General features: G+C 38.8%; 1 protein-coding gene across 7 annotated transcripts in view; it reads left to right on the top strand.

The window, feature by feature from the left end:
• The window catches only part of TANC2 (tetratricopeptide repeat, ankyrin repeat and coiled-coil containing 2), a 281,058-nt gene that overhangs the window by 93,692 nt on the left and 171,837 nt on the right, over window positions 1-15,529 (top strand). For 4 of the 7 annotated variants that reach the window (XM_079798827.1, XM_079798831.1, XM_079798829.1 and 1 more), the window contains exon 4: window positions 11,539-11,721. In XM_079798827.1, coding sequence (XP_079654953.1) covers window positions 11,539-11,721 — 183 coding nt within the window. The remainder of the gene's footprint in view (window positions 1-11,538; window positions 11,722-15,529) is intronic. The other 3 variants (XM_079798830.1, XM_079798833.1, XM_079798832.1) reach the window with 1 other exon arrangement.

The following is a 15,529-nucleotide window of genomic DNA, read 5'->3' as shown; positions in this document are numbered from 1 at the left end:
AGTTTCACTGGCCTACATATCCTCCTTCTACATCTGTTCATCCTTCTCTTCCCTCAGTCCCTGGAAACCATTGATCTTTTTATTGTTTCCATAAGTTTTGCCTTTTCTAGAATGTCACACAGTTGGAATTGTACAATATGTACCTTTTTCTGATTGGCAACTTTTACTTAGTAATATACATTTAAGGTTCATCCATGTCTTTTCATGGTGTGATAAGCTCATTTCTTTTTAGCACTGAATAATACTGCATTGTCTGGATGCATTACAGTTTATTTATCCATTCACTTAGTGAAGGAATTCTTGGTTGCTACCAAGTTTGACAGTAGTGAGTAAAGCTGCAGTAAACATCCATGTGCAGTTTTTTGTGTGGCTATAAGTTCAACTCATTTGGGTAAATACCAAGGAGCAGGATTGCTGGATTATAAGGTAAGAGTATGTTTAGTTTTGTAAGAAATTGCCAAACTTTCTTCCGAAGTACATCGTCCATTTTGCATTCCTACTGGCAGTGAATGAGAGTTCCTTTTGTTTCACATCCTTTTGTTTGTCAGCATTTGGTGTGGTTAGTGTTTTGGATTTTGGCTATTCTAATAGGTATGCAGGGGATTCTCATTATTATTTTAATTTGCAATTTAATGGTATATAATGTTGAATATCTTTTCATATGTTTATTTCCATCTATTACCTTCTTTTGCCTGTGTTTTACATTTTCTTGTTGAGTTAGTGTTCTTTATCAGATGTGACTTTTGCAAGTATTTTCTCCCAGTCTGAAGTTTTTCTTATTTTCTTGACAGTGTTTTTCAAGGTCATAAATCTTTGCCATATTCAAGGTCATTGCGATTTTCTCCTAGGAGTTTTATAGTATTGCATATTATTTTTAGGTATATGATCCATTTTGAGTTAATTTTTTTGAGGGGTGTAAGGTCCCTTTTTAGATTCTTTTTTAAAAATATGTGGATGTTCAGTTGTCCCAGCACTATTTGTTGAAAAGGCTGTCTTTTCTCCATGTATTTCCTCTTTGCTCCTTTGTCAAAGATAAGTTAACTATATGTGGGCCCATTTCTAGGCTCTGTATTCTATTCCATTAATCTATTTGTTTATTCTTTTTCACAGTACCACACTGTTTGATTACTGTAGCTTTATAGTATGTCTTGAAGTTTAATATTGTCAGTCCTCTGTTTTTGTTCTTCCCCTTCAAATATTGAGTTGGCTATTCTGGTTCCTTGACTCTCCATATGGACATTAGAATTAGTTTGTTGATATCAGCAAAAATAACTTCCTGGGATTTAATTCCAATTGCTCTGTTAGGTCAATTTTGAAAGAGCTGTCATTTTGACAGTTTTGATTCTTCCTACCCATGAATATGAACTCTCTCCATCTACTTATATATTTGATTTCTTTCATCAGAGTTTTATCGTTTTTCTGATATGGATATTGTACCTTTTTTTGTTTTAGAATTATATGTAAGTATTTTATTTTTTAAATTTATAGCCTGGTCCGGCCAGTGTGACTCAGTGGTTGAGCGTTGACCTAGGAAACAGAAGGTCACAGTTCGATTCCTGGTCAGGGCACATGCCCAGGTTGTGGGCTTGATCCCCAGTAGGGAGCATACAGGAGGCAGCTGATCAATGATTCTCTCTCATCATTAATGTTTCTATCTCTCTCTCTCCTTCTCTGAAATCAATAAATAAATAAATGTGTGTGTGTGTGTGTGTGTGTGTGTGTGTGTGTGTGTGTATTTTTTTAAATTCATAGCCTGAATTTAAACATTCCAATCATATCTGGGTCTGCTTCTGATGTATGTTCTGTCTCTTCAAAGTGTGTGTGTGTGTGTGTGTGTGTGTGTGTGTGTGTGTGTGTGTGTGTGTGTTTTACCTTTGGGTATGCCTTGTAAGTTTCTGCTGAAAAGTGGAAACATGTACTGGGTAATATGAACTGTGGTAAATAGTAATGTAAATGTAAGGTGGGGAGGAAACGCATCCTATAGTCCTATGATTAGGTCTCAGTCTTTTGGTAAGCCTATGTCCCTGGACTGTGAACTTCATTGGTGCTTCTCATTTGGGAGGTTGTTTTGTTTTTGTTTGTTTGGTTTTTTTTGTCCCTCTTGGGAAACTGTAAGTGAGCTTTGTGCATCCTTTCAAGGGTTTATATTTGCATTCAGTGGGTGAGTAAAGGTAGAATATGCTTGTTCTATTTTTCCTGGAACTAGAACCTAGTCAAGTTTTTCAATGTCAAATCCTTGCTGGTACTTGTTAAACATTCATACTCTTTGTTTCTTTGTATTAATTCTGTTATGTAAAACAAGGGAAATTTTGGGCTGATGGCTTTCCCACATTGTATATATTTAAAAGGTTCCTCTCCAGTGTGAATTCTTGTATGTCTATAAAGGTGAAAGGGATCATTTGAAGCCTTTCTCACATTCATTACACATAAAAAGTTTCTCTTCTCTGTGTGTTCACTTTTTCCCCATGGGATGAGTGACTTCTGATAACTTATCCATAGTCACTGCATTCATATATTTCCTAACCAGGATGTTCTCATGTGTTCAATAAGGTTAAATAAAGTTCCTTTCAAAGAGTTTTCTGAATTTATTATAGTTATAGTGTTTCTCTCTTGTGTGTATTCACATAGGCATCGTGAGCTTAATGTTCCTACTGAAGGCTTTTTTTTCAGTCAATGCATTTGTAGAGTTTCTTCCCAGTGTGTATGGATGCTCTGGTGAATAGTAAAGTGAGTGATTCAGCTGTAGGCTTTCCCATAAGACTCTGTTCATAGATTGTCTTCCCAGTATGTATTCTCTTGTGTACCACAAGACTAGAGATGTTCCTGAAGAATTTTCCACACTTATTACCTTAATAAAGTTTGTTTTCAGTGTGAGACCTCATGTACATTTTGGGGTTGAAAATAGCCTAGATACTCTCCTGCTATGAAATTATTTAAAGAGTTTCCCTCATTTTTAAATCTCCCATGTTTGTAATAGGAATAATGGTTACTGAAGGCCTTCTTACAATTCATGCATTCATGATTTTCTCTCCTCTATGATTTCTCTCCTACAAAATAAGACTAGTATTCCCTCTAAAGGGCTTTTTCACATAGATTACATTCATAACATATATCTCAGTAAGATTCCCTTCTATTTGTATCTCATTGATGCAGACATTGTAAGGAAAAGCTGAGTTTTCCCTCTCTGATGCCTGTTTTCATTACTTTTTGCTACTGTGTTGAGAGATCCTAGCCAGTGCATTCAAGCCTCTGTAAGAAAAGATGTTTTTTCTGTGCTGAGATCATGATCGTGAGACGAAAACACCAATAGGATACGTAGGTGGAAAGGTCAGCTCTGGGCCTCCACAGAAGACTAGAGGCTTGGGTCAGCTAAACCACCCCTATCCTCCCAGAACCCAGGTTTCAATCAGACTGAGGGGCAGAAACAAGGCAGATAAAACAACTATTGTTATGATGCTTTCATTATAGAGCAGTGATTTTCAGCCAGTGTGCCACAAGAATTTTTAAAACATGCAGTCCCTGGCTATTTCAGGGGCACTGACCTCTTTTTCCTTAGGTTGTCAAATAAAAAATAGCAACAGCCAACATAACAATAGCCGTTCAGTGTGAATGAATAAAAATTATACCTATTTTTTATATCAGATAGGAAAAAGTATATTTTTTGGTGTGCTGCAGAATTTTAATAATTAGTTTATGTGTGCCATGAGATGAAAAAGGTTGAAAATTGCTGCTTTAACTTTTGAGTTTGCTTAACTCACTTTTTTTTTCTAGCAGCTTTTTTTTTGTAGATTCCTTAGAATTTTCTACATAGGCATTCATGCTATCTGACTACATGATCCTATACTAGTTTTTAGACTTCTCTTGGCCTGTTTCCTGCCTGATAGATCGACTTATGAGAATACTAGAGGCCCAGTGCACAAAATTTGTGCACTTGCGGGGGTCCCTCAGCCTGGCCTGTGCCTTCTCGCAGTCTGGGAGCCCTCAGGGGATGTCTGACTGCCAGCTAAGGCCGGGCCTAAGCCAGCAGTCAGACATCCTTAGTGCTGCTGCAAAGGTAGAAGAGGCTCCCGCCACCCTGCTGTGCTTGCCAGCCATGAGCCCAGCTCAGGGCTTCTGACTGAGTGGCACTCGCCCCGTGGGACTGCACTGACCACCAGGGGGCAGCTCCTGCATTGAGCATCTGCCCCCTGGTGGTCAGTGTGCATCATAGCGACTGGTTATTCCACCGTTTGGTCGATTTGCATATTAGCCTTTTATAATATAGGATTACCAACTCACAAAGTGATATAAAACTTGATTTAAAAGAACATTTGGAATAATGTAGACAAAACCTCATTGTTTCTGAAATATGTAAGAGCTCTTGACTTTAGGAGTTAATCACCATGCTATGTTTTGTTTTGTTTTTCTGTGTATGTTTTAAAAATAAACTTTTATTGAAGTATGACATGTAAACTGAAAAATTTGCAAATCATGTGTATAGTTCAATAAATTATCATGCTGGGGGGTTTGTTTTATAAGTATTATTTGTGGTTATTTACATAACTTGAAATATTAGAATATAGTTGTTTAGAATAGGGATTGCCTTAGGTAAAGAATTTTAAAATTAACTTGAACTTTAATATCTAATAATCATCTGTATTAAATATAAGACAGTGATGACTGAAATTTTATTGAATCATAATTACTAATATTTTATTTTTTAATCCTTACCTGAGATGATGATGATGATGATTATTATTATTATTATTATTGCTTTTAGGGAGAGAAGAAGCAGGGGAGAGAGAGAAAGAGAAACATTGATGTGACAGAGAAACATTGATTGGTTGCCTTCTGTATGTGCCCTGACTAGGAATTGAACCCACCATCTTTTGGTATATAGGATGATTCTCCAACTAGTTGAGCTACTTGACCAGGGCGGGCCCTAATATTTCTTTATTGTCCATGTACTTACTATTTCTGTGCTTTGTTAGATCAGTTTTTGAATGTCTAATCACAATGTATCCAACATAACTGAGTATTTTCTGTCAAAGTAGCAGTTTATATTTTTCTGCCATTATATCTCCATTACCTTATTTCAGTAACTTATGTTTGGTTGACTGAAGCAAGAAAAGTGGTAGTAAAAAGAAAGGTAGGAAATAAAGATTAAGTACTTTGGGGTACCAATAAACATTATCTTATATGCTTGGTAAATTGGGTTCCCAATTTTTTACTTCCTTCCTGTTATAAAATTATATATTTATTTCTTTTGCTATGTAATTTTTTAGTAGTTCTCTCTAAAGTATGCCAGGTGGAATGTGAGTGAACAGAGGCCTTAAATATGCTCCTCTGACTTGACTTGGCCTCCTACACTCCTGTAACCTACCATAGAGAAGAAGAGCATTACCTATGTAATTACTGACCCTTCAGTGAGTAGGCCCCAAATCAAAGACACATCAGAGTAGTTCTGAACCTAATAGCCCAATCTACCCAAGAAAGATTGACTAATACAGTCCAATTATGTGACTGCTTCCCAGTACTTTTCTTTAGTTAAAACATATATTTTTAAGGCTTTTTTCCTTCCCTATAGCTACAATGAGTTCAAGCACAATTTATAGGACAGAGAAGATGAAGGAAAATATTTTTAAGCAGAAAAGTAAACTAGGACATCCAGATTGGACTAATTGCAATATTATTCCTTAAGGAGTATTATTAGATTCTAAAATTATCATTTAACTTAGAACATTTCAAGTGAAAAGAGATGCTTTCACTCACTTGTACAGGAGGCAACCAATTGATGTTTCTCACTCACAGCAATGTTTCTCTCTCTCTCTTCCTTCCCCTCTCTCTAAAAACCAGTAAAAACATTTACTTGGGCGAGGATTAAAAAAAAACCTACTGGTTTTAAAGTAATATCTCATCGTGGCTTTGATTTGCATTTCTGTAACGAGTAATAATGTTGAATATCTTTTAATGTTGAGTGCTTATTATCAATTTGTAGATCTTCTTCATTCCTTTGAAGGTCTTTTCAAGTCCTTTGCCTATTTTTAAATTGTATTGTTTGTCTTTTATTGTTGAGTTGTAGGAGTTCTATATATATTCTGAATTCTCGACACTTATCAGATACCTGATTTGCAAATATTTTCTATCATTCTGAGGGTTTTTTCACTCTCTTGATAGTGCCCTTGATGCACAAATGTTTTATTTTCCAGTTTATTAATTCTATCTAATCTCTTGTTCAGTCTATCTATTAAGTTTTTGTTTCCATAATTTTAAGTCATTGCTGACATTCTATACTTTCATTTTTCTCAAATATTAAGCATACTTTAAAAAAAAACATGCAACATGATACAGATTTGCTGTTGTTGTTAATCCTTACTCAAGGATACTTTTCCATGGACTTTTAGAGAGAGTGAAGGGAGGGAGAGAGACACAGAGAGAGAAACATCCATGTGAGAGAGACCCATCAATTGGTTGCCTCCTGCGTGCAACCGAGGTATGTGCCCTTGACAGGAATCGAACCCTGGACCCTTCAGTCCACAGGTTGACACTCTATCCATTGAGCCAAACCAGCTAGGGCAATACAGACTTTTAATACAGCATTTGGTCAGAATTTCTCAATAGAAATTCTCAGCACTTTTGCCCCAGTAGTTCTGTGTTTAGTATCTACATCTAGAAAGAACTGCATAAGTGGCCATAAACAAGAGACTGGTTAAATTATAATACACTAGAGGCCCAGTGCACGAAATTCATGCATGGGGGTGTGTGTCCCTCAGCCCAGCCTGCACCCTCTCTAATCCAGGACTGCTGGCTCCCAACCGCTCGCCTGCCTGCCTGTCTGATTGCCCCTAACCACTTTTGCCTGCCAGCATGATCACCCCCTAACCACTCCCCTACCAGCCTGATCGATGCTTAACTGCTCCCCTGCTGGCCCGATTGCCCCTAACTTCCCTCCCCTGCCAGCCTGGTTGCCTCCAACTGCCCTCCCCTGCAGGCCCGATTGCCACCAACTGCCCTCCCTTTGTAGGCCTGATCCCTCCCAACTGCCTTCCCCTGCTGGCCTGATCACCCACAACTGCCCTCCCCTGCTGGCCATCTTGTGGCGGCCATCTTGTGTCCACATGGGGTGGCCATCTTGTGTGTTGGAGTGATGGTCAGTTTGCATATTACCCTTTTATTATATAGGGTCATATACCCCAGCAGTTTTCAAAATGAGTTAGAATTCCATATGCTGAAATTAACCCTTTGCACTCATTTGATTTTTTCTCGATTCCTTTATTCTAATACTAACTGTGTCGAGTCACACTCGACATCCGAGTGCAAAGGTTAAAGCTAACACAATTGGGAACAATTGATTTAATCTTTTCTTGGTTTAAACTACATTGTCATCATTTCATGTAAGACCATGTGCTTGTTTTTGATATTTTCCACTCTTTGTTTCCTAGCTTTATTGAGGTATGATTGATAAACACAAGTGGTATGTATATATTTAAGGTTTACAACATGATGTTTTGGTAAATGTATACACTGTGAAATGATTACCACAATTAAGCTAATTAAGATGTCAATTTGCTAAGATCCAGAACTTATTTATCTAACAACTGAAAGTTTGAACATCTTTCTTTTCCCTCAGCCCCCTAATTCCTGGTAACCACCATTCTTCTCTCCGTATTTTTAAGATTCCACATATAAGTGAGATTATGTAGTATTTGTCTTTGTATGTCTGGCTTATTTCGCTTATCATATCCTCCAGATTCATCATGTTGTCACAAAGGGCAGGATTTCCTTTTCTGAGGCTGACTAATATGTGTGTGTGTGTGTGTGTGTGGTGTGTGTGTGTGTGCGTGCGCATGTATGAAATCACATTTTCTTTATTTATCCATCAATAGAAACTGAGGTTGTTTCCAAATCATGGCTATTGTGAATAGTGCCACACTCAGCATAGGAATGCAATGATCTCTTTGAGATAATAATTTTATTTCTTTTGATATATACTCAGAAATAGAATAGCTAATTCATATGGCAGTTCTATTTCTATTTTTATTTTTTAAATATATTTTATTAATTTTTTACAGAGAGAAAGGGAGAAGGATAGAGAGTTAGAAACATCGATGAGAGAGAAACGTCGATCAGCTGCCTCCTGCGCACTCCCTACTGGGTATGTGCCCGCAACCAAGGTACATGCCCTTGACCGGAATCGAACCTGGGACCCTTGAGTCTGCAGGCCAAGACTCTATCCACTGAGCCAAACTGGTTAGGGTGGCAGTTCTGTTTTTAATATTTGGAGGAGCTTCCAAACTGTTTTCCATAATGGCCAGTTTACATTCCTACCAACAGTGTAAAGTGTTCCCTTTTGTCCACATTATTGCTAATACTTGTTATCTTTGGACTTTTTTTTTTTTAATGATAGCTGACCTAACAAGTATGAAGTGATGTCTCATTGTGGTTTTGATTTGCATTTCTCTGATTATCAGTGATGTACCTTTGGCCATTTTTGTGTCTTCTTTGGAAAAATGCTTATTTAGGCCCTTTGCTCATTTTAAAATTAGGTTATTTAGTTTTGCTATTGAGTATGAATTTCTTAAATATATGGATTTTAATTTCTTACTGGATAAATGGTTTGCAGTATTTTTTCCCATTCTGTAAGTTGCCTTTTTCATTTTGTTGATGGTTTCTTTTGCTGTGTAGAAACTGTTTAGTTTGATATAGTCTCACTTGTTAATATTTGCTTTTGTTACCCATGCTTTTGATGTCAAATCCAAAGAATCATTGCCAAGACCAATTTCAAGGAGCTTTCCTTTTATATTTTCTTCTAGGTGTTTTATAGTTTCAGTTCTTATGTTTACATTTTTAACCCATTTCACTTGATTTTTGTATGTGGTGCAAGGTAAGGATCCAGTTTCATTCCTTTGCATGTGGCTATCTCATTTTTCCAACACAGTTTGTTGAAGAGATTATTTGTGTCTTCTTGGTGCCCTTGTTGAAGTTTAGTTGACTATATATGCATGGGTTTATTTCTAGGCTCTCTATTCTGTTCCATTGGTCTGTTTGCGTGCTGCGTGTCTGTCTGTATGCTACTACTAACTTATTTTGACTACCGTCCTATCTAATAATAGAGTAACATGTAAATTACCATTACTCCGCTACGCCCACAATTGGGCGGCGGGAGGCTGGGGGTCGGGACTCGGGGTGGCCTATCCGGCCATTGAGAGGCAGGGATCCACTGCCACTGAGGGGGGCTACCCTGCTGTTGAGAGGCGCAGGGGGCGGGACTCCCGCCCCCTGTGCCTCTCAACGGCCAGATCCGCGGCCGCTGAGGGGGCCTGCCGCGGACACCCGGCTGCGCCTCTCAATGGCAGGGTAGCCAGGTGTCCACGGCAGCCCCCGTCAGCGGCTGTTGAGAGGCGCAGGGGGCGGGACTCCGCCCCCTGCGCCTCTCAACAGCTGGGTAGCCCCCCTCAGCAGCCGCGGACCATCAAAAGTGGGGGAGCTGGGTGCCTGCCTGCTCCGGCACCAGCGGACAAGCACCCAGCTCCACCGCGAAAAGCGAAAGCGTGTAGGGGACCCTACACGTGCATGATTGAATCATGCACTGGGCCTCTAGTAGCTTTATAATTTGAAATCAAGAAGGTGATGCCTCCAGCTTTGTCCATCTTGCTCAAGATTACTTGATTCATTTTTTCTTACAAAGTTTTAGAATTGCTTTCTTATTTCAGTGAAAAAATGTCATTGGAATTTTGGTAGGGATTGTATTGAGTCTATAGATCACTTTGGGTAGTATGGACATTTTAACAATATTAATTCTTCCCAGTAGATGAACACAGGTATCTTTTATTTATTTGTATGTTTTTAAATTTTCTTTTATCAATGTCTTATAGTTTTCAGTATACAAATACTTTGCCTCCTTGGTTAAATTTATTCCTAAGTATCTTAGTCTTTTTTCCCTCCTGGTTCATTTGTATCTCTTGTGAGACTATTTCTTCTGCATGGTCTTTCTGACTTACTTTTTTCATGTTATCTTATCTCTTTGTTATTGTTATTGTGTATGAAAATTTGTGCAAATAATTTGAGACCTCTGGTGACATTGTTATCTTCCTCTAAGAAGATTTATGTTTATTTTTAGCAGGCACTAGCAATCCAAGATTTCCTTAATTTAATTTTGTGGTAGACATTTAGAGCTGGGTTTCAGTCCTGTAAAGGCCAGCCTAGTTTGGGTTTATATTTACTACTAGAGTGTAGCCCTTTGGCCTTCCAAACGAAAGTGTTGGAGTTTTACCAGGTCCCCCTCCACAACTTTGTTCTCCCTTCATGCCAATATTTGTTTTTCTAGCTCTATAAAACTGTCAAAAGCTTCTTTAGCCCCAAATGCCAGGCTTCAGTTTTCTTCTGTAATTCTTCATTATGCTATTAACTTTCCAGTGCCTTCAGAAAGATTTAAAATATATACAGGGTGTCCCAAAAAATGTATACACACTTTAACAGCTGATAGCTCAATTAATGTTTCTTTCTTTTCAGATTTAACCCATTGGAATTAATAATGGCAGCCAAAGTGTGGCTACATTTTTTTTTTTTGGAACACCCAAAAAATGTTCTAGTTTTCTTAGGGGAAAGTTGGTCTGAAGTATATAATCTGACTTTCTTAGGAGTTGGAGTTAACAGTATGTAAGCGGAAGTAAACAGCTTATATTTTACTCATTTTAAAATGTTAGAGAAAGATTCACAGGTTACCATATAATAATGTCAGTCTTTTATCCACTTGTATTTTCTCATACTTTCTTGGCGAGAGGGGGTAAGAAATAGTTACAGTGACCGAGTAGCAAATGCATATATTGGATTGTTAAGCAGGTGAATATCTTTTTTCATGTTTGTCTTATGGGGCGGGGGGTGGGAGGGAATTGAAGAGCTTTGCTCTAATTGTAATACTTATGGCTTTGCACTATAATTATTTTTTATACTAGAGTCCCAGTGCACGAATTCATGCACAAGTGGGGTCCCTCGACCAGGCCTGCAGGATCAAGCCGAAACTGGCTCTCCGACATCCCCCGAGGGGTCCTGGGTTGCAAGAGGGCACAGGCCAGGCCGAGGGACCCCACCGTGGGGCCGGGGAGGGACACAGGAGATTGACCAGCTGGGGAGGAACCGCGGGAGGGCTTCAGGGCATGTCTGGCCCATCTCACTCAGTCCCTATCAGCCGGACCCCAGCAGCAAGCTAACCTACCAGTTGGAATGTCTTCCCCCCTGGTGGTCAGTGCATGTCATAGCAACTGGTCGACTGCTTGCTCCCTGGTGGTCAGTGCATATCATAGTGATTGGTCGACCGGTCAACTGCCCGCCCCCCCCCCCCCCCCCGTGGTCAGTACACGTCATAGTGAGTGGTTGAGCGGCCTTAGCGTATCATTAGCATATTATGCTTTGATTGGTTGAACTGACAACCAGATGCTTAGCATATTAGGCTTTTATTATATAGGATATGCTATTCTGAATCATCCTAAAAGACAAATTTTAATAGAGAAGAAAGAATCTTTTCTCACCAACTCTTTTGTTTCCATCCTCTTCTAACAGGTGGCATCTCCACAGAAAGCGACTGTGCTTTTGAGCCAGACTACGCCGTCCCACCACTTCCAGTGAGTGAAGGTATGCAGCACATTCGGATTATGGAGGGCATGTCTCGCTCTCTTCCATCCTCCCCCTTACTCACACATCAGTCTATCAGTGTTCGGCTCCAACCTGTGAAGAAGTTAACTGGTAAGGACCTTGCCTAAATTAAGTAAACCTAACAGTATGACACTTTAGGTCATATCAGATCTGTTTATGTGCATCTTAAGGTGTTTTTCCTTTTTGGCCTTTCTAATATCATAGACTCTTGGAAAGAGGAGCTCCTACTGATTTTAATTTAGGGAATTAGAATAATATTCAGTTTGACAGATTGATGTATTTATTTTCTAAATTATCCATCTGTTGTGGACATATTTTTCTAGGCTTTCAGGAAATTTCAAGTTTTGCCAGAATACACTGTTGTTCTGATTTCATTTTATCAGCTTGTTCATGTCAGATTAACAGATGGAGATATTATAATTTTAGGATAATAAGAGCTTCATAGTTCAGCAAAGGTACATTAGTCATGTTTTTGTTTGAAATCTTGATTTGTATATTTCATATCTGTTTTTAAAGCTGATTTAGATACTCTCCACTGTACATTCCTCCAACTTCTTAGGATATTTACTATCATTTATAAGTTGTGGATTGCACTGACTTTAATATGATCTTGAATATATATTGCCCATTTGAATCAAGTTGTTAGGTCTGATACTGTCTTCATTAAATGAACTTTTGTTTGTTTAATCTTTTTCAGGGAAGACATTTTAGTATGTTCAATGATACTTATGTGTGAAAATATGTAAGCCTGAGTCACTTCGTTAGATTTTTTTTTTAACTTATCAGTATATATCCGATGTCAGAAAGTTGACTTGTTTTGTTGGATTATGAGTACATGGAGGCAATAAATTAAGTCATTCCCAAAGGATGTATTGACTACTTCCTGTGTGTCTGGCATTGAGCTAGACAGTAGGGAGGTTTTATTATCATATGACAATTCTTAAGAAAATAGGAGGAGACAGGAGGAAATAGAAATTTTAGACTCTTCCATTTATTTATTTTTAATTTATTGGGGTGACATTGGTCAACATGAACATATAGGTTCCAGGTGTGGATTTCGTTGTTATAAGATCTGTATATTGCACTGTATGCCCACCACCCAAAGTCAGATTTTCTCTCTTTCATCTATTTTGAATGAAACTTTTACAATGCTTATATTTTTTCATTAAAATAGTATTTCTTTATTGTATAGTTCCACAAAGCATCAGTCATTCCTCTTATAATATTTATTGTTTTTAGGCATATTGAAATAGCAAAGTCTACTTTGATTCTTTGGCTATTAGATAAAAATCAGTAAAATAGCTGAGTAATATTTTACTAAAATACTTATTTTCTTCTGATATCTAAAAATAGGATAAATTTTATGTGATTCTGTGTGAATAAAATTTCATTGCTTAGAAACACCCACTTTTTCTTGCAGTTTAAGGTATTACTGATTACTGAAAATAACAAAAAAAACAAATTTGATGGCTGTCAAGTGGCTTCATTTTACCACACACTTAGAAAGAAATAGCCATTTCCTTATAGAAGTTAGCTGGCTTGCTTGAGGTTCTGGAGATACCACTTTTCTATTTCATTTGCCTGTTCCAGTTTGAACTTCAACTTAAATAGGCAAAGATATATAGGATATATAAAAAGATATCTCTATGTATAAAGAAGCCTAAGCAACGGTTACGACAGGTCAACTGATTGGCTGGTCGACCTGTCGCTATGATGCGCACTGACCACCAGAGGACAGACACTCAATGCAGGAGCTGCCCCCTGGTGATCAGTGTGCTCCCACAGCCAACCTCTCGCGGCTAGCCAACCTCCTGCAGTCCCTCCTTCCCAGATTGGGTGAGATGGCCCCAATAGGCCCGATCACCGACCAGGCCTAGGGACCCCCACCCATGCACAAATTTGTGCACCGGGCCTCTAGTATACATGTAATAACAAAGTCAATAACATGCCTAATATCACTGAGGTAATACAGGGAAATAGTAAGTGATCAGGCTGGCGGGGGTGGGGGCAGTTGGGGGCAAGCAGGCCCGCAGGGGGGGCTGTCGGGGGCGAGCAGGCCGGCAGGGGGACAGTTGGGGGCGATCAGGCTGGCAGGGGGGCGTTAGGGGGTGAGCAGGCCGGCAGGGGCGGGCAGTTGGGGGTGATCAGGCCGGCAAGGCGGGGGGGAAGTTGGGGGCGAGAAGGCTGGCAGGGGGGGATAGTTGAGGGTGAGAAGGCCAGCAGGCAGAGTGGTTATGGGTGATCAGGCAGGTAGGCAGGTGAGTGGTTAGAAGCCAGTGGTCCCAGATTGTGAGAGGGATGTCTGACTGCTGGTTTTGGCCCATTCCTATTGGACATCCCTCGAGGAGTCCCAGACTGGAGAGGGTGCAGGCCAGACTGAGGGACACCCCCCCCCCTCCCCATGCACGAATTTCATGCACCGGGCCACTAATAAGAGGTATACTTGGTTAATTACATGTATAAACTATTTAGTTTTAATTTCACAATGCTTGAAGTATATGTATCCTCTCAAACAGTTTTGTTTTATTTTCTATATACACATAGTTCTAGTTTTCCTAGACCCGTGGTCGGCAAACTGTGGCTTGCGAGCCACATGCGGCTCTTTGGCCACATGAGTGTGGCTCTTCCACAAAATACCACGGCCTGGGCGAGTCTATTTTGAAGAAGTGGCATTAGAAGAAGTTTAAGTTTAAAAAATTTGGCTCTCAAAAGAAATTTCAATCGTTGTTGATATTTGGCTTTGTTGACTAATGAGTTTGCTGACTATTGTCCTAGATTGTCAAGGATCTAAGAATTTAAAGTTAGAGAATGCATTTTTAAATTTCTTAATGAAAGAAATTGGTCTTTTGACAGAGGATATTATAAAAAATTTTCTGTGGCCAATTTTCTGCAAATTGAAAGAGATGTTAAGAATTTTCTAGTTTAACCTGAAATGAAATTAATCTAAAACTTAACTTTAAAATATTAGTAAATTGTTCATCAGTTATCTTTCCTTTCCTAATTATATTTTGTTTTGAATAAGTAAAGAGAAAGTTGACTGGAGAAAGATTACCTGACCATAAGGAAATTTCTCCCAGAGAATGGTTCTTAACAAAATGCATTAAAGTAATCTGGCCATTAGGGCAACACTTACTAATTTATCTATTTCCATGCACGTAAACTTCCAACTGTCTTATATTCCCTGTATTCATATTACCAACCAAGTTAAATAAGTAGGGCCCGATTAGTCATCTTATTCTATTTTCTTTCTGACTTTCTAATATTTAATTTCTTTTCTGTGCTATAGTGAAGATATTTTTTTAGGCCTTATAGGTACTACTTTAGATACAGTTAGTAAAGTGGTAAAAAAGACATATTAAGGCCCCTGCCTTGAAGGTATTTATATTCCTGCTGGGAAAGAGACTGGTAATGAACATATAACCAATAAATAAATACTCTATTTTAGATAATGACAAGTACTATGAAGGTAATAAAGTAGGAAGTGGGGTAGAGAGAGACTGGGTGGAGGTAGGATTTATTTCTATGGAGTGGTCAGAGGAGGAGATATTTGAACTGAAGTGCGAATAACAAAAAGGAGCCAGTCATGGGAAGATCTAGGGTCATAGCCTTCCAGGCAGAAAGAACAGCCAGTGCAAAAGTCCTGAAGCAGAAAGCACCATTGGCATGGTCCAGGAATTAAAAGAAGGCAAGTGTGGCTTCCGCAGAGTAAGTCGGGGTGAGAGTACTAGAACATAGTTGGAGAGGTAGGTAGAAGCCAGAGTTTTTAGGGTCATAATAAGGAGCCTATACTTAGAATTTTAAGCAGAGCTGGAATGGGAAGTAATGTGATCTGATATACCTTTTAATCACATCTTGATGGCAAGTATCTGAAGAATGGAGTATGAGAGACTAGTGTATC

The sequence above is a fragment of the Cnephaeus nilssonii genome, assembly GCF_951640355.1.
Source record: "Cnephaeus nilssonii genome assembly, chromosome: 19".
In the NCBI taxonomy this organism is placed as follows: Eukaryota; Metazoa; Chordata; class Mammalia; order Chiroptera; family Vespertilionidae; genus Cnephaeus; species Cnephaeus nilssonii.
Note: the sequence above shows the minus strand (reverse complement) of the source record. Positions and strands in the feature narration are given on the sequence as shown.